This window comes from Haliotis cracherodii, unplaced genomic scaffold (genome assembly GCF_022045235.1).
Source record: "Haliotis cracherodii isolate W230 unplaced genomic scaffold, xgHalCrac1.p SCAF_5, whole genome shotgun sequence".
NCBI classification, from domain to species: domain Eukaryota; kingdom Metazoa; phylum Mollusca; class Gastropoda; order Lepetellida; family Haliotidae; genus Haliotis; species Haliotis cracherodii.
Genome location: NW_027266308.1, coordinates 66595857 through 66622699, shown reverse-complemented (window position 1 = coordinate 66622699; position 26843 = coordinate 66595857). Strand labels below are relative to the sequence as shown.

The 26843-nt window shown below is 38.6% G+C and overlaps 1 protein-coding gene and 1 pseudogene across 1 annotated transcript; both read right to left on the bottom strand.

Annotated features, from left to right (window-relative positions):
* Nucleotides 1-1589: 1589 nt before the first annotated feature.
* On the bottom strand, nucleotides 1590-4649 carry LOC139443844 (uncharacterized; annotated as a pseudogene).
* A 5771-nt stretch (nucleotides 4650-10420) lies between these two features.
* LOC139443843 (uncharacterized) lies at nucleotides 10421-26389 on the bottom strand. The gene is made up of 6 exons (XM_071224745.1): nucleotides 26185-26389; nucleotides 24971-25109; nucleotides 23376-24552; nucleotides 20452-20974; nucleotides 11537-11641; nucleotides 10421-10428 (listed from the first exon to the last, which is right to left on the bottom strand). Exons 1-6 carry the CDS (start codon nucleotides 26387-26389, stop codon nucleotides 10421-10423), a joined length of 2157 nt encoding a protein of 718 aa, XP_071080846.1.
* Between the last annotated feature and the right edge of the window lie 454 nt (nucleotides 26390-26843).

Genomic DNA, 26843 nt, shown 5'->3' with positions numbered 1-26843 from the left:
TGATTTCTGAGGCTGCCCACTATCAACCGACAACAACTTCTGTACCTGACCTATGCCAATGTCAGCTAATTGCTAATGAGCAACTCATCCCGAGACACTTTTTCCACTTTAATTTTCCCAGTACCCTGTCCATCAATCTCTCGAAAGTAGCTGGAGCGTAAGTGAGTCCAAGTGGCATGACATTGAATTGATGGAGTCTGACATGAGTAGCGAAAGCGGTTTTATGCTTATCTTTCAGATCTATTTTGACTTGCCAAAATCCGCTAGCTATGACAAGGGTACTAAACCAATGACAACCACCTAACGTTTTTCATAAGTGTTTCATCTATTTGGGGCAGAGGATAGGCATCTCGTAAAGTGATGTCATTCAATTTCCTAAAATCAATACAGAACCTGCAGGATCCATTTTTCTTGGTTTCTAGACAAATGTGAGCAGACCAAGGACTACTGCTAGGCTCTAAAATGTTCTGTTGCAACATCTTGTCAATTTCCTCCTCGACTAACTGTTTCTTAGTTAAAGGAACCTTCCTAGCAGGTAATTTGATAGAAATTGCCCCACCAGCATTGATGGTATGTGTAATCTCATCCATCTATCCTAACAAACCATCTTCACTGGTTCAACCAGCGATCAACTAGTGACTGCAAGTGACTTGGTAAGCCCTGGCTTTCAGCATTAACAGCAGTAACAACATCCTCACAAGCAACCATGCCAACTGTGCCCATTACTGATGAGCTATCTTTGGTTACCCGCTTGCTATTCATATTCAGCACTGAAACTACAACTACATCCTTGTCAGGTTGGACTAGACTCAAAGCCACAAAAATTCCCTTGTTTCTTTAATAATTGTTTGGCTCAACGAAACGCGAATCAACACCAAATGAACCATCAACAGTACATTTGATTAATTTCTCAGAATTCTCAGGAACAATAACTTTATCACTTATCCTGACCTGTGCACAATTGCTTGTGTTCAATTTGTACAACTTGAGCCTACCTCCAGATGTAGACAGTTGTTTTCATCTCACATATACTTCACCATCATAATCGTCCAGGAAATCCATGCCAAGAATACTACCAATGGTACCCAAATCTGCAACCACAAGCTCTTGTTGAAACTGCACGTTTCCAACACAAAACTGAAAACAAGCAGAATCATGAATAACTATAGGTGTAACGTTGGCCGTAAAGAGATCTTTATGAACTTCCTTCAGCTTATCATCCTGTAAACTCAGTTTCAGAACATCTTCTTGTGAGATAATCGAGACTGGAGACACAGTAATTTACAACAGTCTTGAGGTAACCCCTTTCATCAGAACATCTATATACAAACATTTCTGAGGCTTCGAAGGACGCAAAACAACTTTCTCCCATGGACTAGACATACCAGTCCGTGTTGAGGAAGATGACTTCATTGGTTTCCCTACTCCTGATGCTGACAAAAATAACCTCTCCCCCAACCCAACACCATGGAGTGAAGATTGCATCACCAAGGGATCTGCACTATTCCCTACCAACTTAGGTAAAATTACCTGCATTCCAACATCAACAGTTAAAATAGGTTTTTCTTTCTCATCAGGTGAAGATAACTTCACCGGAACTGCATCTTCACATTACCTACCCATCAGTCCAACATTGGCTGAAATCCCAGCCTCAATCTCAGCCTCATCTAGTTTCCCGATTCAGGTTTATTGGTAACAGACTGATGCGGTAAACCCACCTTCGATAAGTAAGGACACCTATCACGAAAATGACCTGGTTGCAGACATAGCTGGTATTGGGGCTAACACTACGTAAGCTACGTTTGAAACTTTCCAGACGATCATCTATCAACTTTGCAACTGCCTCAAGCGTCACCCCAGTACCACCAACTGGTTGAACAGTTTGATTGATTCCTGCTACCCTGTCTAAAGTTTCACGTTTCTTTTTCCTGCTATCATCCACAGCTTCAAACTCTATGGCGTATGAAATAGCATTTTCAAGTGTTTTGGGATGTACAAATGTGACATGTTTCCTCATGTCAAAGCTATGCAGGCTAGTTAAGAACTGATCAATTAAATGTGATGAATAAGTGCTGGTAGGGTAAGCTAAATTTACTAATCTACGGAGCTGATACCCATAATCTGAAACTGTTTCGTCATGACCTTGTGGACGATTTCGGAATTCACTTCTATGGGCTACATTACGTTCTACCGGGTTAAAACGCTGACTCAATGGACTTTTGACCGCCTGATAACTATTGAGGTGTCCTGACGTAAGATTACTCAAAAATTTTTGTGCTGCGCCTCTCAAACACATACTAAGTTGTTGAGCCTTTTCATACTTGATCAACCCATTCCCTGAAGCAACTTGTTCAAAATGAACAATACAATCTTGCCAATCACATGACGTCCCGTCAAATTTGTCAGGTCTAACTTCCCGATGAGAAACCCCAGTCTTCTCAAATTCTGACAAAACAGTGCCTGCTGTATTTAATGGACTTGCACTGTCAAAACCTCTGGGGCTCGGAAAATCAACCTATCCTGTGGTATTTCTGGTGTACTGAAATGAACAGAACGGCCACCCGTCATGACCCCTTTGGTATAGAGTGACTCAACAACCGATAATCAGCGTTCCGATGTGAAGGTGCATTATGGACTGACCCCAGATATGTATCCCTGCCAGCCTGTCCGCTCCATAAACCGACATCATCTCCTACAAAAGCTAGATGCGTGTACAGTGTAGATGTAGGATACGTGTTTTTCCGAGGCGGTGGTAACTCACTTGTCAAATCGATAAGTGGTTCCTGTGGATTAACACCGGCACTACCAAGAGAATTATCATCATCAGTCTCAGACAAAACTGACTAATTTAAACCTTAACCTTCAGTCATATTTTCACTTGAATTTTAATTTAGTTTTCAGAAGCAAACTATAACTAGATCCTGGTCTCCTGGTCCCGGTACCGAATCTGTAATAGGCGCCCTCTAAAGCCCGTAAAAGGCGCCAAGTGACAGTAGAACTATGAAAATAGTTGACAAATGTTTTTTTCCCCACCCATACCTCTTAATCTAATATCCCAACGAAAGCCCTATAATAAATAATAAATGATCCTGATTCAGGACGCGGGAGCCGACTGTATCTTACCAGATACGGGTGACTGACGACTGACGATTCCCTACCCAGGGTAGGCTTATTAAGCTTTTTTTGTCCACTATAATATTTAATCATATGCAGAATGTATTCAAAACAAAAGTCAAAGATTTTATTCAGTGTTCTATGGAAGTGTAATTTATTGTTGAACAATAATTGTGTGTCACATTGTTTATGGTTGAGATTTTATAGACGCTCATTACATTGTTTGGACAGTGATCAGTCATCAGGAAATTACTTTATTTAGGTCATCGTGTGGTGTGTAAATTGCTGGTCTGATATCCCGCGGAGGGTAATAGTATGTTATAGAAACATATGGAAAGTTCTGTAATGTCCTAGACTTGGTGGACTGATGAGGGCACGGAAACAAACTTCCAGTAGTTTGCTAGGCTGTATAGGTATCTTCATCGCTTTGGAACCAGCTTTCATATAAGGATCGCTCATCTGGGATTCCCTACCTTGCCCATCTTGGAAGCTTGACCACTGCCGCAGCTGGGTGAGTATGAATTAGAATCTGACTTTAGCTATCACCACTGTACTTTTTGTATTTGATACTGAATCACTGCCATCATATAATATAGTGTAATTGAATCTTGTACATATACTCTATTGGATACTGCTATTGTAATTGCTGTGCATTTATTGGTATTGATTTGTAAAATTATTGATTTTTTTACTTTTACGTACATATTTCTTTGTTAACACAACTATTTTCAAAGGTTTACAAGTATAAAATATTCTAATGTATATAAATATCAATCCACTAAATGAGAGAAATATTTTATTAATTACCAAATTGGTGGAACATTCTTTGTCTCGATTCTTTATGATTCAAAGATGTTGTTGTAAATCACAAACACTTTTTACAATTATGAAATCAGAGAGTCTTATGAAACGATTTACACACACTAATATCAATAGTGATAAACGTTTTGTCGCTGATACATTGGCATCCTTTATATCTACTGCACTTTTTATTTAATTCTAAGCAAAATGTTGGTGTAATGAAAAATCCCAATAAACTATGAACATCAATCATATTTTAATAAACATTAAGCTGACACGCCGTGATATAACTGGAATAGTGTTAAAAGCAGCGTTAAACCACACTCACTCACTCACTCACTCATATTTTAATAAAACATATTTGTTTTATCTGTGGTGCAAATACGACTGACATGTATTCTGTTCCAACATTCCAATAAGAAATATATCAGTTTAATTCATATATCTATATCTACATGATGAATGTTGAAAGTCATCAATGTTTGTTTGAACAATCCTTGCCAACGGCCAGTTATGTCACATGATTGCTGTTAAAGATGTCAAAGTCTCTGTCGCACGTTGCAACTGAGTCCTTTAGCGATCTACCTCTTCTTATGGGAGGAGGGCTGTGGTCGACTTTCATAATTGACGATCTGAGACACGTCATCCTTGACCATGATATTTGGTATGAGTGTCAGTGTGCCCGACAAAAACAACACCAGCTGCAGAAGAGGATCCATCCATAACAACGCCATCAGAAGATGCAGTAACACAGTCCTGCATTGTTACACCCCTCTACTGTACTGTAATACTTCACTCCAGGAATGAAGGCATGTGTCCAGTTGTAAGTAAAATACATTATACTTTCAACCTAAGATATGTCATGTGTATTCACATGTTAACAGAAGTTATGAAAATATACTAAGTTAACAGTCAATTAAGAACAACATTAATGCTATATAGTAACTTGTCTGAAGTCCAACAGACAGAAAAGGCTGAACGTCCAAAACACGAGGTGAAGTTCCCTGTTTGTAGCCCTGGCTCCCAGAGTGAGGGTCGTGAAATCCTGTCCAGTGGCAGCCTAATTCCGTTGTGCTTGTTTGATAGTCTACCTCGTCCCTAGAGAAATGAAAAATGATCAATTTAATGGTGATATATTGCAAAAACCAATGTTGATTCACACGTATATCTATTTCATATGGAAAGGACTAAACGAAATAAAAATGGAAATGGCAATAAATCTACATTTATGAATGTAATGCAGCCTTTACAGGAGCGACGTGCAAGCAGTAAAACACAGTCAATTTGTCATTGGAGAATGGTTATAACACAACTTCTTGAAATGTCACAGATTAAAAAAGACAATCACCTTAATGTCATCATAACCATACACAACACATGGTTGTTAGGTGTCAATGATGAACGACTTTTAATTAGGAGATAAACCTACTGTGTTTTGAAATTTGATATAGTCCCACTGTAGAGTAGATACCTCTTTATTTCAATTTTGAACCGAGTGCTTTACCTTTACTAGGTTTATCTCCATTCTACCATGACATAAAATAAAGAGGTATCTACTCTACAGTAGGACTAAATCAAATTTCAAATTTCAAAACACAGTAAGGTTATCTCCATTTTACCATGACGGCAACAGCAGTTTGAAAACGGTGCTATCTTGCAACGCCTAACAACACAGGTACACACGTCCGCAATCTTAGAACATTTCGAAAATTGGTTGTGGCAGAACTTGACCGTGGCAGAACTTGATCACGGTTACTCACACCTCACAGGTGTCAGTGGCTGACAATCTTGTGTTAAAATTCTCTGTAACTAGTTAAATGAAACAAGATGACAACCCGATCTATGATGTGGTTCAACATTAACCTGTAGATTTACTGGGATTGATCAAGCCTGCTGGCAAAAAGGATTACAAATGGATCTAAGTATGACTGAACAGCCGCTTTTTAGGCTGTAGACCAGCCGGATATTTTGAAACGAGGTAGGGCCTATCTGCATGGTGTGACCTGTCAATTTCAAGATTTCATGGATCCAAAGCCAGACAGTGACAGAACCAGTGGTCCAGAAATAGTGGGTCGTGTATGATTTTCTTAATTGTGCGTATGAATTTCATCAAATTTGATAAGCTGTCACTTCAGTTGGGACATTGTTTTCGTCGACTTTCGAAGGGGAGTGTTTTCTGTTGGACTTTCAAATCCCCTCCTGCCAAATTGTAACGGTGGTGGTTGACGGAGATAGCAAAGAATATCGATCACAAAAAGGTTTGTACACAACATGTTGTCATGAAAAAAGTTTTTTAAAAACAGTTTTTATAATGCTCCATTTAACTTTTATTTTGGTTGCTTCATTGAGGTAATAGCTTAAATTGTTCCGATCCTGGTCACCATAGAACATTTCCCTTACAATTTCATAAACATTTCATTTGTATGCAAAAGATAAGCCTTTGTTAAATCTTTTAATGTCATCATCGAAGCTGTAAGGGTTGCAGCCTAGAACGTCCAAAATATCCGATATCAAACTTCTGTATTTCCTTTATTTGATACTACGTCGTCTATTAATTTTGCGAGAGTCCTTGACTCGGCGTGTATTAGAGAACTGGCTGGTATTAAAGACCAAGCGTGGATTAGAGGAAATATAGATACGTTTTACAGTTCATTTGGGGGTGATTGATCGGCAGCCATTTTTTTATGAATCGATATGTAGGCTAGGAATCTATGTTTTCATACCCACGTATTTTGTGAAAAGGCTTAATATATTTGAAAAGGGTTCCCGTAGCAAAAAGGAAACCTCTTTTTAACCAATCAGATTGAAGCATTCATCAATGTCATGGTAGAATGTGCAGATAGGTTGATGCAGAGCGTTGATGGTGGCGTATAAGTTAAAGATATGCAGACAGAAATTGTGCAGCAACAACAAATATGTTAAGGCTTCAACTACAGTTATGTTTTTTTTCATAATTCTTCCTACTGTTTACCTGAATTCTGACTTCATAAACATCTCCTTCAATTAATGTATCATCAATGCGAATATTGGCAGATTTCGTCCCTGCAGATGTCGTGTCTCTGGGTTGACTCATGTGAAAATATTCAGATGGTAGGACTTAATGCCACTTTAAGGATCGTTTTTATTCCTCCAGTGGATGTGAAATGTCTTTGTCCTTACTGCTTCCTTGTGCGGGAACAGTCCTTTTGAATAAATCTCACCCCATACAGGTCGGCTACAGGTGAGGTCAACTACTATTTAGGGAGAAATACTCTCTGACATGTGACCGACATGGTCTTTATCAAATTGGTGCATTATATTATTATAAACTGACGTCCAAAAGAAACTTTACGAACTGAAAATATAAATTTCAGACAAAGTATACATTTTTTTCGATGAAGTCCATCTAAAACACATAACCTAAATACAACAAGATTGTATGCAGAAAATGTTAATCGTCTGTTACATGTTTGCGAGACAACACGCGAAAAAGTGAAAAACACGTGCACCACGGACAACTGCAAATGCACCTGCGGGTAAGGGTATAAAACGATTGCAACGGCAAGTCAAACATCCACAGAAGAAATGCCACGACTCACAGTCGAACAACGTGAACGAGCCTTGGGTATGGTACAGATGGGAGCCACCCACGCCCATATTGCATGAACCTTCGGTTGCGTCCGTGTTGCCGTTACCAACTTGATGCAACGTTACAGACAGAGAGGGCGGACCACTGACAGGCCAAGAACAGGCAGACCCAGGGTGACCACGCCCCATGATGACCGATACTTGCGTACCTTGCACCTCCAAAATCGCTTCCTGACAGTGACGTCATCGGCGACAAATGCCTTAGGTCACAGGGTTAGTCGACATACAGTGGCCAGGAGACTCAGGGCTCATGGAATCTTGAGGACAGCTATTGACAGCGCAACATTGTCGTCTGCTATTGAGATGGGCCCGGACTGTACGACGTTGGCAACGACGTGACTGGCAGAGGGTTGTCTTCACTGACGAAATTCGATTCTGTATGTTTAGGGCTGATGGAAGACAAAGTGTTTACCGCCGAAGGAGGCAGGAGGTCGTACCATATGGTGGAGGGAGTGTCATGGTGTGGGGAGGGATCTGTGGGCAGGAGAGGACATCGCTGGTCATCGTTGACCTAAACTTGACAGCTCAGCGTTACATGGATAACATTCTTCGTCCAGTTGTCCTACCATTTCTCCAACAGCAACCACGTGGTGTCATTTATCAGCCTGACAACGCTAGAGCCCATACAGCCAGAAATGTCACAAACCTCTTTGAAGCCAACAACGTCAACGACCTGCCGTGGCCTGCACGCTCACCCGACATGTCCCCCATAGAACACCTCTGGGACTTGATGGATCATCGAGTTCGACAACGAACACCCTCTCTAGCCAGCCGGTTAGAACTGATCTTGGCCCTCCAAGAAGAATGCCATCAAATCCCACGTGACCTCATCAGACGACTGACTTTTTCTGTGCGTCGAAGAGTTTTTGCGTGTATTGAGGCATTTGGTGGTCACACACGCTACTAATGACTTGTTATTGAACGTGAGCGATTGTTTATGTACTATTGTCCATGATTCTGAAAGATCAAGTTTTATACCACACCCAACTGTGGGGGGGCTCCGACGTCATTTTCAGTGGTGATTATGTTGATATATTGTTTGTTTGTTGTTTAACGCCACAATATTCCAGCTATTTGACGGCGGTCTGTAAAATAATCGAGTTTGGACCAGACAATCCAGTGATTGACATCATGAGCATCGATCCAAGCAATTTGGATTGATGACATGTATCAACCAAGTCAGCGAGCCTGACCACCCGATCCCGTTTGTCGCCTTTTACGACAAGCATAATCGATTTTTACGGCAAGGATGGGTTGCTGAAGACCTATTCTACCCTGGAATCTTCACGGGTATGTTGTTGATATATTGATCTTCTCAATACACTTTACTTTATGCATGTATGTTTTGTTGTTTTTGAGCAAGAGTGATTTCAAACTCTGGTAAAGTTTCTTTTGGATGTCAGTTTATTTATACATGCTGATAAATGGTGATGGAATTGGGATTAGTTAGAATCATACAATGGATGTTATTATTGGGATTAATAATATGTAACAGGCAGGCTTTGGGCACATTTAAACACCATGACTTTGCGTTGTGATTCTTTCATCATGGAGATATTGATGCTGAAAATACTAAAAAAAGGTGTCCATGGTCCCTCTGTCTGTCCTTTACGAGCTCAGTTCGTTGGATGTAGGGAGGCGATTCAAAACAAAATATTAATCACGTTTCAACAGTTTATTACAGAAAAATGAAAAAAACGAAAAACACAATTGTAACAAAATATACATACGAACTCAACAACAATTACAAATCAGTCAATCCTATTCCTAACTAAAATTTACATTATTCAGCCAAAAAATCCTACTTACTTATACCTTAAGAATAAAACTCAGAAGCAGCTAAAGCAAACGAACAAACCCCTCACTAACCCACTTTAAAAAATAATCCCTACAGCATCCTTAACACAGTCTACGAGGACAAACAAACCACCCTTCCAAACCTCCGAACACAATCCGTCAATGTAGCTACATCACATAGCTTACATTATTTCCTAATTAAATCCATCCGTCCAACCCACCTTTATAACAGTTTACTCATGAATTCTGAAGTTGCCACATAATTTAGATCTTTATTGCCTAAAATCACCTCTGAACACGGTAATTTGATGTGGTCTCCATCACCTGTAATGATCTTCCCGAACATGCAAGACAATGAGACCATTCGCGCCAATCTCTTATATACTCGCAAGGACACGTAACCTCTGGGTCAACACGTCTAAACGGCGCAGCCACTGGCTAATCCAGTCTGTCACCAACCAATCAGAGCGCTCTTACCATACGACCCACAACTGAAAACACTAAATCGGCATGCAGCTGATAAACGCACGTGCCCGCACGGGGGGCAAGATCTGAAACGTGCTGTACAAAGCGAACTACATATCGGTAAGGAGCTATTAACCACGTTAATGCTACCATATATCCTACATAATCAGAGGAAATTTCAATATTTCTACAAATAATAATCACCTTTTCAGACAGCTACTGAACCTTTTCGAATATTGACAGATTTTTACAAATTCAAGATGACCGCCAATTGAAACATCGCCAACAAGTTTTCTATATATGAGTCCAGACTGAAATCCTTTAACTCTAAAACAGTGTGCGTGGACTAAAGTATAGTTAGCTCTTTTATATACGAACCTGCCTCACCAGAGCCCCCAGCTGGCCAAAACATCCAAGATGGCCGCCAAGGGGTTGACGGAGAGTTATTGAATATCAATACACTGTTGGTCTCTGATGACATATTTGAATGATTTAAACTTCTACACTGGGGTAAATATGGTTTCAGTGTGAGCTCAACACATTTTGAACCAAACTGTCCAGGAAGGCAAAACACACCTACAGCTTTTGATACGAGTGGATTGGTAGCGTCAGCCTTCTAGATGTCTGAAATCAGAACAAATAACTGTACAATAATTCAATATTTTCTTTGATTAATGCACTAATATAGCCACGTACATACATAAGTGTGTGTGGCTGCTTGTATGTGACCGGAATATAATACCGGGTTTATAGGGCTAGCACATCGAGATTCCATACCAGACCTCACTCAGACACATTACACTGAATCCAAGTCGATGTTTTGCCACCATAATGCCGAGTAATTGAAACGCCAACTATATATAACATAATCAAAGGATATCTAACTTGACATTATAAGAGCCAGGGTCTGCTTGCATCCACGTTGTAACTGGGCTGATATTTGATTCTGACTTGACGATTGCCTACTGCATGATGCAGCTCCGAGATATCTTTCTAGATTTTCAACACTCAATGCTTGCTGCTTCAACAGATATGTGTGTTCAATCTATAGTTTCATCCTGTATTACAGAGACGATATTCCCGATGTCTGACAGATAGATGTATCCATAGCAAGGTGATATAGAAGATGAAACAGTCTCTCCACCCGAACATTAAGCTCGTTTTGATGTGAAGTACCTGGCAAACATACCCGTGAAGATTCCGGGGTAACTAACTAATCCCAATTCCATCAGCGTTTATCAGCATGTATAAATAAACTGACGTCCAAATGAAACTTTACCAGAGTTTGAAATCACTCTTGCTCAAAAACAACAAAACATACATGCATGAAGTAAAGTGTATTGAGAAGATCAATATATCAACAACATACCTGTGAAGATTCCAGGGTAGAATAGGTCTTCAGCAACCCATCCTTGCCGTAAAAGGCGACTATGTTTGTCGTAAAAGGCGACTAACGGGATCGGGTGGTCAGGCTCGCTGACTTGGTTGATGCATGTCATCGATCCCAATTACGTGGATCGATGCTCATGATATTAATCACTGGATTGTCTGGTCCAGACTCGATTATTTACAGACCGCCGTCATGTAGCTGGATTATTGCTGAGTGCGGCGTTAAACAACCAACCAACCAACCATGCAAACAACGTGAGAGGATGAATTGATGCAGACATTAAGGGTTTCCAGCCTGTTGACACCTGTAAACCCTACCACATCATCCATACCAGCTGCTTACCCGAAGAACCCATCCAGTGAGCACAAGCTGAGTACTGCTGGTGGAAGTCCACATCTATTAAGGAGTCTACATCCGAAGGATCTACATCAGCATCAGCATCAACAGCTGGACGAGAAGGGAATAGTGATGGATGAGTCTGTTCTTACAGTGGTGATGTGGCCTTGTAAATATACAACTCAAAGAGCCATTTGTTTCCCAGTTGCAGATGCTGTAGAAGAACAAGTGGATACTGAATACCGCCAGCATGTACCCAAGCTTTACACATCTTACTTGCTCCTGGGAACTATGCAGTATTGTTGTAACATAGACCTCACCCATAACAACCTCCTTATCATGCAGTTATCAAATGACATATGAAACCTTGTACTGAGTCCTGGTTGCTTACAGATACATTCTGATGGCTTGGAAGAAAAAGTATCGAAGATATTAATTAGTCTCATATTGATATTTGAGTGGATAGAGCGTGTGCCAGGATAGCGGAGGGTCGTGGGTTCGATCCCCGGTCGCATCAAATCAAAAGACGTCAAAAGATGGAACTTGCTGTTACCGTGCCTGGTGGTAGGCATTCAGGGGCTCAATCAAGGACTGGTCGGCTCGGAGTGTCATTGATGTTTCATTCGGAGGGGTATTCATGTTATTTTGTGGCATGGTATCTCAGTGGGCTAGCACTATATAATCGGCATTAGTCGGATACACACACACATACACATGCATGCACGTTGTTACATACTTGTATACGTAAGTGCAACAATCTTGAACGCGACGCTACACCCCATTTCACCTCACTTCACCTCGTATTAATTAACTGTGTAATGGAATATTCAAATGAAAATCCATGCATAGTAACTCCGAGTTAGAGATATTGTTCATAAAACATTGTCTAGAACGGCCAACATTTTGAATGAAGCATTTATTGTTAATGTCATCAACATCGTCTTATCGTCCTTCAGAATAACATTCTTAAACAGACTGTGACTTTGTTTTCAGATGTTCTTGCAATTACTCATTGTCATGATACACACATTCTTCCAACTTACACTCCCCTCTTGGAAGATGAACTTTAACAATTTAGAAGATTAAAGGGAAAGTGTATATTTTATCCAAAGAATATGCCTACATAGTTTTTTTTTAAACAAATTGACAACAGCATTGCAGAAAAGTTTAAGGCCATGTGCAACAATGGTGATGAAGAAAACACCTATGTCTGAATTCAAAAGATGTAAATTTAACCTTAGACTTACCTGCACGATATGTAACTGTAAACTGCTGATGTACTTCTTTAGGATCAGAGAATGAGTGATTAGTCTAGCTGACGTGACATGGTTTCCAACTATCTCTGTTATCTTGTTGGGGTGTCATCTATCACCAAAGGACCAAGTGTCCTCACTAGCGAACCACCAGCCTTGTTTTCAGTCTTGATGTAAAACTTTGTCACACTATCAAAACCAGTTTCATGACTGTTGAAAACTGTCTTCCTATAGTTTGGTTTATAGTTGGCTAGATCTGGTTTTCTCTATGCCGACACATCATATCCGAACACTTTAAAGAGATTGAGAATTTGGCTTTCACTTTCAAGTTTGCTCCACGTAGGTGAGACGGCACATAAATTATAGTCACTTTAAGAAATGATAGTTCTCTACACAGGCTATCGACTTTCTCATTGTTTATGTAACCTGTGTATACTACAGGAAAGCGCAAGTTTGCATCTGTGATGTAATCCTGGCATCGTTCAAGAACCCTTGACGCCAAAGGAAGCTTGTCCATGGTCATGTTAGAGTTTATTAACCATGTTTAATCAACTATAATAATTAATATTTAACAATTAACTAATATAAACCTAACTGTGTCAAACAAGAATTAATAAAATATATAAATGATGTAACTGTTAAATTTTTAGGTAAAAGAATCAGTACATGTTGTGATTGGAAATTGATATTTAATCAGGACAAAGACAATTGTAATGATAAACATATCAATGACCTCGAAGCAAGGAAACATTTTGAGACAAATGATAGTTTAGATGTAAAAGACGCAAGGCAAGAATTATATCCATCTGCAAAAAGTTTCACCTGGCGACAACCAACACCACAAAAGCAAGCTCTTTTGGATAAGTATTTATTTTATTGTCTCACAGAATGTTCTACATGCAATGGAAGACTGCTATCAGACTCTTTTGAAAAATAAACACTTTGTAGCAATGGTTAAAACGACAATTATTTAGACTCTAATTAAGAATTGAACATTAGTTTGGATGGGTTTGGATGGACAATATCGTCACAATGTTTCCTTAAATTTGAAGTCCTCTGGTTTCGTCGAAGAACATTGCAACAATGTTATTTTGTCGGTATTTGCCGGCTCTCTGTCACGTTTCCCCACTCATACTCAGTTACGCAAAATAGTTCTTTGGGTATATACAATGTAATCTAGAAATATGTCAACATAATTTCATTCTCTGAACAAATTTACAAACAATATTTGGGATAAATCAAATCCTCAAAAAAGGTTACAGGAAGGTGAACAAAAATATAAACATGACCTAGATGCACCGAGGCGAGGTCAACCTTCAAGCGCGGATTTATATGACGTCACTTCGAGTCGAAAGGGAGCATGAGGATGAAATTTATAATTACTGCTGTTGAAAATGACGTTTTTGGAGCAGTTATGGAAAACAACCCGACTCATGAACCCTCTCATGACACTAGCAAATTGGGAATATCACCGATTTATGAATGTATTGCTTGTGTTTGGATAATCGCAAACCAATTTGGACGATGCGGAATGGACTGGTGGAATTGAACTGAGTGCTCCGAAGCTTGTGTGTTTTGTGATAATTTTCAACGTCAGGGTGTGTTATATTTGGACTTTGGAATTTGTCGCGTGTACTGTAATACTTTGCTTAGCTGTTGTTTTTTGTCACCTGAGATGGACCTATTGTATGACCTGATACCATTTTCATTTCTGTGCCCCGTCACTCCTCATGTGCCGCCGCTTCTCGGCCTAGAATGCACGGAGAAGGTCGGCCAGCTCAGAAACCGGAATAGTAGATTTCTACTTCCGTCTACGGATATTTTCTCGTCCCCGATGACCAATCAGTAAAACAGGTAAGCAAGTTTTCTTGTTTTGTTTAAAAAAAAATATGTTTATGTTTTATAGTTTCTCAAAATCTTAGATTTTTCCCCGATACGATAGTGAATCGAGTTTTAGTTTGGGATTGATCAGAAGCAGTCGCGTTTGCTCTGTGTCAGCGGCCACGTCTTAGCAGGGTACTACATTGTTTTCATTGTTGCTGGATTCCTGTCACTACTGAAAACAAGGCATCAACTTTACTTGCGTTATTAGTATTGAAAGATAGCCATTCCACATCCAAATCACCGTAAGGACAATCAATACTGTTTCATGTAGCAGCTAGATGACATTAAACACCAGAACCAAAGCAATTATTTATTTATAAGTCAGATGAAATGTTACAAGACCAGGCAAAAATACTAAATTAATTATTCTGCTGATAAATGCAGGGATTAAAAACAAAATAGAAAAAACGAGTTGGTCATAAACACCGATCGTGAATTCGGGGAAACCCCGGAAAGTAGTTCCGGAAAATGATCACACGATCAATTTCACAAAAAATTGTTCACATCGTGTGAACTTTTTTTGTCCGTTCACAGGTGTGTGAACTCCAAATATCAGATCACGTGACTTCCCCTTTAGCCAATCAGCATGAAAGAAACAGTGTAAACTTCAAGTATGAAATTATTTCAATATGAAGATAAGACAGCCAAAAATGAGAGAGTATTTACAATAAATGACCAATTAGTCTGGTTATGGATGCTTTTCAATATTCAGAGGGGCTCAATTTCTACTAGAATATAGATACTTTTGAAACAAATCCTTAAAAATTATCTGAAAATGGAAATGGGACACAAATAGACACAGAAGATGAATTAATTCAAAATATAAGAGATTACTATCAGAAACTGGATAGAACTGAAGACTGCACCCAAAGTGATTAAAAAAACCCTGTTCTCTGATGCTCTCTGATGTGACAACACTTTTTCTCTCAAGGGTGAATTGGTGACTTGTGCTGAGGCACATGAAGCATTAATAAAATGAAAAATAATAAAAACCCTGGCACAGATGGGATTTCAGCAAAATTAAAAAAAATTCTTTAGGGTGGATCATCATAGATTTTTGAGAACTGCTCTACCGTATGCACATAGAAATGGCCCTCTATTAGCATCTCCCCCTAAAAGGATCGATAACTTGTATCCCTAAAAGAAAATAAGCCAAAATAATATTTAAAGAATTGGCGCCCTATCTCCCTTCTCACATCTCATGAAGCAACTATTGTAAACAGAAAAAAGCATGTTTTGACTTTATTTACTCATGAAGTTCAAAAAGGTTTTTTAGCTGGTAGGTGTATAGGCGAGGTTACAATAAAGATATATGATGTGATGGAATATACAGAATGTTACAGAACACCAGGTTTATTGTTATTAATTGGTTTTGAAAACACCCCAACCATTTGACTCTGTGGAAGGAAAATGTATGCATAATATATGAACTTTTAGAATTTTGGACCACGTATTCAATAGTGGGTAAATGTCTTTCGTAAATATCAAATCAAGAGTTTTGGTAATTGGATACGCTAGTTTCCTTTTAAGGTTTACAAGGCTAGGGGAATCCTATATGACCATATATCTTTATTCCTTGCGCAGCAATCCTAGCATTAATGATAAGAAATAATAACACAATCAAAGTTATACAGGTGGTAATATCAAACCTCTGCTTGCACAATTTGCCGACAATACCACATGAAGTTTTGATGTATCTAACTAAATCTTCTCAACCTCATTGGGTACATTACTTGTTTTTTTTGCAAAAACTCAATTTTGATATGGACAGAATAAAGACATAAGTTTTAAAAGTGACTGAAATTTTGTTTGGTTACAAACTCAGGTTATGTTATATAGCATAGATTTTGACATTGATTTAGAAAATATGTTTGATGAAAACTATACACACAAGTTTGACAGAAACATAAATGTTGGCAAAGAGAACCCTGATAACTAGGGAAAGAAACGTTCTACTAAAATCAGTGTTGTTACCCAAGCTCACACAAAAGTGTAATAGAAAAGAGTAATTCAAAATGTTTTCACTTCATCTGGAGATCTTAACTGGACAAAGTCAAAAGGAAAATCATGTCATTACATCCTATACTTATATGGGACATTAGTGTCCCAGTGGTGGAAATGATTATTGCTGTACAGAAACAAAGCTGAATTGGGAGTCTGGTTTATGGTAACTCCACATGGTCAGCTGTCTTTCTTGAAATTTTAGTTAATGCAAATGCAATTTACCTGGCAGAAGAGTGAGTGAGTGAGTGAAATTTAACGTCACAATGGCAATATTTCAGCCATATCGTTACGAAACAGTTATAATAATTATATTTTGATTTAATATAAAAGCTGTCAATGATGGACAGTAAGATAACTAGATTTTAAAACTAGTTGAGAACAGTTAAAAGAATACATTTTCTTTCAACAATACAATACAAAAAAGGCTATAGATCATCAGCAGCAAAAGTGAGGCCACCTCATTAGGGACCATGGGGACTTACATTTCTTTTGCTACCTGCACGGCTCCCCAGCAGGATTTACACCATCCCTTCAGCCGCTGGTGCAATTAAGCCAAAAGTTAAAATAAACAAATATACTACGTTTAAAACCAATGTAAGAATAAATGTACTTGGAATGATGTGGTCTTACAAATCCTCTTAGGGGGCAATAATTTTACGCTACTTCAACCCCCTTTGAGGATATAGCCACTAACAATCTAAGTTACATATTATACATTATCAATATTAAATATAGCTATGTACACAATTCGAAATTTATCAATAATTACAATTTCTCTTAAAAAGCCTATAATTAAATGAGAATTGATTCTATAAAAAAGATCCGTCATTGATGATGATTGAAAATATTTATCCCTGGTGATGGAAATATCAACACAGTCAACCTGTCAGATGATTTTTTGAAACATTTATGATCACTTTTAGAAAAACGTTATGGGTGGTCAGGACACTGGAATGGTTGTGATAATGTTAAACAATTTGCTGAAGATAAAATAAGCAAACCTTCCCGGTTTGATAATGAAATAAAACTTGATGGTAAGTCTATTCACCTACCCCAACGGCATTAAAAGGGTATTGAATATATACATTACTTCATTCACGATGCAGGGAAATTATATGATCTTGATGAATTAGTACAAAAATACAGTATGAAGACCTGGCAAGGAGTAAAACTATCAGTATCCTGTTATTTACAGAACAACAACGTAAACATCCTCTACTGCCATCTTCTATATAAAGGATAAACAACAGAAAGGAAAACAAGGTATGATATGAAACACTATTAAACTCTAAATTCACAGTGTTACAGTAAATGGGAAGACTGTTCAGAAAAATAACAGTAAACACACACTGACTGGAAAACGTTAATCTTCTGGCATAAAAAATGCACACAAAGTACTGAATTATGATGATTTCAGTTTAGAGTTATGACTACTATTTTAAATACTAACTGTTATTGATATTTAACTGCACGGAATAAACAGTTTGTTCATTATGTAATAATCCATCTGAAAATATTACTCATGTATTATGTATTCATTACTATGCTGCCTGTATATGGAAGAAACTTTCAGATTGTCTTGGAAACAATACACATATTGTGTGGATTTTAAGAGAAGAATAACTATTGACTTCAATGCAAGTAGTCCTTGTCACAAAATCTATACTTTTCACATAAAAAAGAAATATTATACCATTTTATTTACTAATTCAAAAGATATTTAGAAATTGCAAAATTTTTACTCAACAACAAAAGTTCCTGTGACACCAATATTTGAGTGTATTTTTTAAACATGTGAGGTGAGGTGAAATTGGGTTTAACGTCGCGTCCAAGATTATTGCACTTATATAGCGACGTGCATGTACGTGTGTGTGTTTGTGTGGCTGCTTGTACTAGTCCGGACTGATGCCGATTTATAGTGCTAGCTCACTGAGATACCATGCCGCAGTTTAACATGAATACCCCACTCAGACACAGTATACTGACTCCGAGCCGACCAGTCCTTGCTTTAGCCCCTTATTGCCGAGCGCCAGACAGGGTAACAACAAGTACCATCTTTTAACGTCTTTTGGTATGACGCGGCCGGGGATCGAACCCCGGACCTTCCGCTCTCCGGGCGGACGCTTTTAAACATGTAAAGTTTGGTTCTCAATATTGTAGTTCCTGATTAGAATCAAGTCACAAAAACGCAACTGTTACAGAAAAGCATGCATTCCATGCAAAGGGAGACTTTTATGCAAGCCCTGTGCATATCACTATCCATGAATAGGTACAAAAACATGTGCGTTAACGGGATTACGTGCTGACAACAACCACTGAAAAAAAATAAAAAATTACGCAATTACTCAACATTACGTCTGTAAGCCATTGGTATGCTTGAAACAGGATCGAGTCAACGTGATGTTGCAAGACAATTTAACGACCACAGAAATACCATTTGGTGTTTATGGCAACGTTGCCAACAGACGAATGTAATCAGAGACCATCCTCTGAGTGGCAAGCCATGCGTAACCAATAATCGACAAGACAACTGGATTCGAACAACACACCTACGAAATCAATTTTCCAGGCAGCAACAGTGACTGAAAGAAGCATTCCTGGTCTTCGACGAATATCTTCACAAACCGTACGTCGTCGCCTTAGATGTGCAGGGATTGTCACCAGAAGACCTGTCAGACGTCCCATTTGACAGGAAACCGCCGTCAAGCACGTCTATAGTGGTTAAGACAGCGTCTACGCTGGACGGCCATGCAGTGGGGACAAGTTCTGTTCACTTATGAGTCTCGTTTTCACCTCGGCCACAGCGATGGACGGATTCGGGTGTACCGACGTCGAGGTGAACGTTACGTCAATCATTTTGTCATGGAAGAAGATCGGTTCGGGGGCGGCCCCGTTATGGTATGGGATTACAGCAAGACAGAGGACCCGTTTGATAGTGGTAGAGGGAAATCTCAATGGACAGTGCTACGAGATCATCTGCCCTGTTGTTCTACCGTTTTTGCGTCGTCATGGTCCAGGCATGACTTTTCAACATGACAATGCCCGGCCTCATATTGCTCGCCTTGTTCAGGACTCTCTTCAACATCCCCTGGTCGGCTCGCTACCCTGATATCTCACCGATCTAGCACATGTTGCATGTGATGGATCGACGCCTTCGACGTAAACCACATGTTCCGGGAACTTCCAAACATGCTCCAGCAGATATGGACAGACAGGACCACAGGACTTTGTGCGACGCCTGGTCCATTCCATGAGACGAAGATGTGTTGCTTGCATCGCAACCACAGGTGGACACACACGTTATTGACATTTTGGTATGTTCATGTCTTTTTTAATGAAATCACGCATTTTCTGAAGTCAGTACGGCAAATCAATCCATTTGAACACTTACAGGAGTCTTTTATCTGTTGCAAACCGAAATTGTTTCATATTTGGTAAAAAACACAACTTTGCATTATATCTTATTCTATGTCACAGGAACTTTTGTTGTTCAGTATATTTCATATTCAGTTTGTAATTATAGTTTCCATGCCTTTTGGTCTTCTTTAAATTATTTCATTTAAAAACCCTGTATAAACTAGGAACATAACATTTATGATTGGTATAACAACCATCCATGCATCATCTATGTATGACATTAAAATGTAAAAAATATTATGGGAAACAGAAAAGAAAAAAACAACACTGTTTGATCAACTATGCAATGTGGACTTGATAAAGAAATTGCTTGGTGGACACTGGTGTGTTCAATCATACAGGGAGAGATATAAAACGTGATACCATCAGAGCAGATAACAGCGGAGGGTTCAAGTGCGTGGTTGACAGCAGCAAGTGAAGTAAAATATCTACCTTCTGCAGGAAAACCTAGGGATAAACTTTCAGTTGTTGCTTTTTGAATGATGTTATGAATGGCATTTGTTTGCTTCAGTTCATCAATCGTAAGACATCGATCTGCTAACCCCACGATGTAATACCGTATACCACTCTCATGATCTTTGAAACCTTGCCAACTGATCAGTACATGTCCGTCACTGGTGTAATCCATGTCTGGACCGTCAATGCTTCCCTCTTGAACAACGCCAACTTCAGGAGGTGACTCGTCAACCAGCACATCCAGGTGAGCAAAACCCTTAAGCATTGCCCCGTTAGTTATGGAGAAGGTGAAGTAATACTCTCTGTTGTGTTGTCCTGTGTTGGTATTGTTGACTGTAAGACCAGCGCTGCCTAAGTCCAATGTATAATTCTGGTATTCACAAGGCCCAACAGATGGACAGTAACAATCTGGCCCTCGGGGACAGTTAACCTGAAAGACAAATGTGTTCAGGAGATACATACAACACATTTTTAGATTTTCGTATTTTCAACTTTGAATACCACTCTCCCACACGACATATTTGTGGAACAAGGTTGAGCACATTTCGTAAAACCACCTGAAAGCAAATGACAAACGTGAACCTGCCTTACTTGTTAAATATATTAATCTATGCATACACATGAGCACTAAGGTCAAGACAAACTTTTAAAAGTCAGGTTTCCTTTCATGCCGAGCAATTTTCCAGCATCTCTACCCTTTTGTGTATACATTTCACAACTTTCTTGAGGCAACAACTGAGCATACTCTGACTGATCAACCATTCTGTGACGCTCTTTGTAATCTTGGTATAAAGAGCATGCTCAATTTGACATCAAAAGTTGTCAGATATAGAGCTTCTGGAATACTGCTCGACATAAGGGGAAGAGCTGACTTTTGTAACGTTGACGTTTTCCCTTGTGCCACACAGTCTTGAGGATAGCTTTTTGTCAATCTGAATCTTTATGCATAGATTTGAATATGAAACAGATGAGGCAGTGTCACTGGTCTCTAAATGTCTAGTCCATGTGGGTAAACCAGTAGTAAGGAATTTACTATTTGACCATTAACGAACGATAACAAATCGCCGATATAACTGAAGCTTAAATTAAACTTACTGGCCATATTCACTTGTATTGATTTTGTAAACCCGAGGAGAAATTCTGAATTGTATGCAAAAAGAAACAGATCAGCAATGAGGTAATACTCCAAATGCTTTATATATCGTCAGAATCGTAAACTTGACTCATACGAATATTTACAGGTTTGTGTTGCATCATTCAGCCCGTTACATATTTGGGTTCATATACTAAGATTGCCATGTAAAAGATATGATTTACCGATGTAGTAATTACTCAAATGGGGTAATATTCTCCTGGTACTAGCAGATTCAAACCTTGTACATATGAATCCAAGCAGGGCAGAATACGCTTATCTTTTCACGAACACAACCTGTCGTCACTAATTGAAAGTGATTCAAAAACAAATGCTTACGATATAGCCGGAATCGTAGAACAGACTCTATGAATAGATTGCCTGCGATTTTTAAATGCTTTCTGATTTACTCAATCAAATTGTTTTATTTATTGCAAACTGAAAGGCCATAGTCCCATAGTTCAACGTATTTACAAGGTATGGGTGTTTCTCCTAACTAGCAATGCATGATGTATGTACAATGCAATATTTTGTAATAAAGTAATATTTGAGGTTGACACAAGTATGCAAAACAAATAAATATTTGGGTAAGATATACACTTCTTTGAAATATACTTGTTTCTTAATTGACGCTACAGTTTACACACAAGCATAAAATTATATTTATTTTCTACAACATTAAAGTTACAAGATGTACAGATATTATTAGACTATTTTTAAATATACATTTATAGATCTTAAAATTGCTCTGAATTGTGCAAGCGATACTCGAAGTTTTATTATTGTAACAGATATTAGATATTCTTCGGATATATATTGTTGTTCGAAGAGAGAATAGGTATATGTACATTTGCTATTTCTTAGTCTTTCTAACCACATTTTCTGAAAACAATCTTTAGCTCTTTGGAGTAATAATGACATAAACATCTTGACATTTCCAACACCCCGATCCATCCATGCGTATCCAAGGCCTAAACTGAAAAGGATGATTTTGATATTTGTCGCCCAATTATTTTTATTGCGCAAGTGACTGGCATTTTGATCCAGATAGAACAGCATGTTATAGGCTTTTACTGGGTATAGCGTGGATGGAAGAGTCGTTAGTTTTAACCAATAATTTATAAAGCGCTTAAGCAAAAATATATACAATGGATATCTGCCACATTCTCCAAGTACAATACCTTTTGGGGTGGAGAATCCTAGTTACACGTTTACACCCATAAAGATGAATGTTTTCTATTCACCCATATTTTCTATAACCCCATATTCATATTTAAGATCCATAAAGTAAAACTGGCATTAATTTTGTATAAAAAATTGAAAGTATAAATTACAGGGCAGATTATCATTATTTTACAAACTTTGTAGGATTGACATCAACACTTTCTTAGCTTTAACAGGTGTAGATTCCAGATATTTATTTCAACTTAAAATCCCAGTAAACAATATTCCAAGGTAAGTTTAACATGAAACTACCTCTTTATGTGCGTCTTTGTATATCCATTTATCTAATTTTGATAATATTCCCTCTGCTTTTAAAATCACGAACTTCAGTTTTACGGACGGTGACCACTTGTCACAATATTTTTTTAAAAGATTGATTTGACGTCGAAGACGAATTACCGAATCAGAAAGTCAAGAGTAGGTCAAAGTTTCAAATTGTAATAAAAACATAAACTCCCTGACAAACTTATATTACCTGATCATCACGTTTCTGAACAGGAAGTGCCCCGTTTTCGAGATCCGAAACCTCATTTGATGTCCCAAGCGCCCATAGCACAGATGTGATCCCACTGTGGACATCCCATGCTCGAAACTGAACAACCATCGTAGAGAGATCTGTGTTGTTGTGAACGTATATCTGACTCGCTCCATCTCTCACCAGCCAGGTATCAGCAGTATCAGCCACACTCCTGTCTATGTGCACCACAACGGACTCCACTATGGTGTTCAGCATAATATCCTGAGCCTTAATCCAGACTTCATATGTCTCACCATCCGTCAGATTCAGACTAAGACTCAAAGACTGGTTGGTAAAATCAGGAACGTATTCCCACGACGTGTTTGAACCATTGTTGAGACACCATTGATACTTAAAACTGGTGATACCATGGATACTCTCAGTGCCAATGACAGGTAAAATGCCTGTTACTTGATCATATACACCTGATATTACATTGCTTGTGTCTGGTTTCACATGGCAAAAATAATCATTCTTCACGTAATGATCATTATGATAACGTTCGTTCCAATCTAACTGAATGTTTCCATGGTGAATTTGCCAAGTATATCTAGTGTCAGCTGACGCAGATGTGACCCTCAATACTGCATTTGTATTAACCTCAAGTTTAGATGAATTATCATACAACAGAAAACGTCGAGTAAATCGGACATTTCCAGCAACATCATGAACTTGCACATACGTAACATACATGGCAGGTTCTGCTGGGAGTGAGACTGTGATATCCACACTATTTCCTTTCAGTTCGTCTGATGCAAACACACGGTTCGCATAATCCACATCAAGAGTATCAGGGCCAAGGTGTTTCATACCATATACATCCACCTTATAGTACTTCACTCCTGAAGCATGTTCTGGTGCCACTCCATGCTCTGGGTAGGGATCTACCCAGCCCGAAACCCCAACAGTGATGTTAGGAGATTTAGTTGCTCTTGTGGATAGACGCAGGGGACTGGCAGAGGAACATGGGAATCTTGAATCTGTCGTACAGTGAACAGGGGCAACGTTGTCGTATCTGAAGCAGATGGTCTTGCTTTCCTCAAGGGAGTTAAATCTATTGTTGCCAAGGATGTGCCCACTGAAGTTCTTGTATTCAAATGAACCCCCTGAATAAACCTTAATTCGTCCACATAACCTGAAAGAATAATTTCAAATGTGTTTACAGTAAAGACATGTTTAGTGTTAATAATGACTGTGAGATGAATTGTTGTGATTATATCATGTGCATGTGTGTTTTGTTTTACATATGGCGTGAATCTCTTATGAAACACCTCTTCAGGTGTTTGTAATAAAACAAACCAGCGGCATAAACACCCCTTTGTCCATGTAGACTAAAAATACATGCTAAACGTATTATTTATAACGTAATTGCTCATAATGGTTTAATTAAAGTGCATGAATGGTCAATTATATCAATAACAAAGCATATTAACCAGACATTGCATACCATTTTTACATATATGAAAATCAGTTGACAATAATATTAGCTCATTCATCATGGTGAGGGACGTATCTGTAAGTATTTATAATGGATCAATAGTAACCCTAGTTACCATTCTCCATTTTGCAGGGAAGATGAACCATTCAATACTTTGTCACATGACAAGAATGCTGAAGGTGTGGACGATGAGAGGGCCCTGTTGCAGTCGCCACCTCCTCTCAACGTGGTTGATGACAGAGTCTGTTCTGTACCTTTAACATAGACAGAAACAGAAGGATGGTTCAGGTGGGACACGTTAGGGTAGAGAAGATGATGTGATATAATTTAACAGTTGTCTTACTGGGTATATTTTTCCTGGAAGCCATTTCCAAATTTGACACATCAGTGACAATGATAATGTTCGATGCAATTCCTTATTTTGACTTGTACCATATGTTTCCGTGTTTTTCTGCTCAACAATTGACATGTCTTTGCATGTGTTTGTGACCGGTGGCACCGGTTGGGTCGGATACTCTCACCTTTTTGGGGAACATCTGGTACCATTACTATTTGAAAGAGATTCATAAACACATGCTTATGATATAGTCGAAATCGTACTATCGATGCAGAGATTTAGCTCTAGGGGATATGGAACAGGTTTTGTCGCTTTATGTACCTGTAACTCAGTTATCAGACACAGAGACAGTTGTATCGTCAAAACAGTCCATTGACAAAATTCGAATTTGGTTTAATGGAATTTTCCCGTAAATTGTTGTGAGGGATAGTACTATACAAAGTTGAAAAATCAAATGTTTTGACATAACTGAACATGATTCTTTTTAGATATTTTCTTCGTGTTTTTGAGAATCCACATGGTATTAATTCCATGTGTTTCAAACATGTTCTGTGAATATAAAGAAAGACCTTCTTGATTATAGTGATCCCAAATTGTAGCAAGTTGTTCATGATACCTTGGGCCATGTCAGAATAACTGAGCAAGGTTGTTATTATCCACTGACAGAAATAGTTAGTGAAGTTTACTTATTGAGTTGAATTTCACTATCCACTTAAACACTATCATGTAAGTAGATTTTACTTTCAAGTTATTAATATTTGCTAATTTCACTATTGTAGGTGGCCTATCGTAGACTTGTACAATGTATGAATCATTTGAGATTACTATCTATGTTTTAAAGAATTTTCTTTTCATAATTTTCTAACTGCAGTAGTATATTTACTAAGCTTGTAGTAAGTTTAACTACACTTTAATAAATGATACATCCCAAATCACGTTTTAAAAGAAGAGACATTTCGCCCATAACATATTTTTTCCAACATTCATTTTACCTAGCAGGTTCCTTCTTGTTACTGTTATGTTGCTGTCCACGATTCCAATGTAGGTTCGACCAATATACACAGGCGGAGAGGATGATACTTTCTGTTGAAAGTCAGCTGTGATGTTGAAGGACATAAAAGCAGGTTGTATGTTGATATATAGGTCTGTCTGTGAAGAACAGTCGGTCATGTTGCCAATGCTGGTGCTGTTCCTCATGTTGTCTCCGAGGTCTTCTATTCCCACGTAGCAGGTGAGCAATGTGGCCTTTGTGTCAACTACCCAAAAAGTACACCAAACGCACTTCATTGAAAGGAATTAAATTTTTCAAATCAGTAAACCATTCGCTGCATTGGTAATATTAGATGTATAATTGTATATCATACAAATAACCAACAAACCGTAATCGATTGTTGAAATTTGGGACCATATCGGAGCATGTAGCTGAAGTTTAATACAAAATGATTAATACAAGGTGTTTGCGAAAAGGTGAACCCACCAGTGTCACACGTCACAAACACATGCAATGGCAAGTCCACTATTCATCTTATTAATCCAACTGAAATGACGTAGATTAGTAATGGGGCCTTCACACAGGATGGCTACCTTCCTGCCCCCAGTGTGCGACCATAAAATTTGCCAGGTCGTTCCAAGGTGGTACACAGGATTTTCA

Coding starts and splice junctions, on each gene's coding strand:
- LOC139443843 (XM_071224745.1), bottom strand. CDS start 26,389: ATGAGGAACAGCACCAGCATTGGCAACATGACCGACTGTTCTTCACAG. Junction 25,110..26,184: donor AACAAGAAGGAACCTGCTAG/GTAAAATGAATG, acceptor TCTATGTTAAAG/GTACAGAACAGACTCTGTCA. Junction 20,975..23,375: donor TTCAGAAACGTGATGATCAG/GTAATATAAGTT, acceptor TTTGTCTTTCAG/GTTAACTGTCCCCGAGGGCC.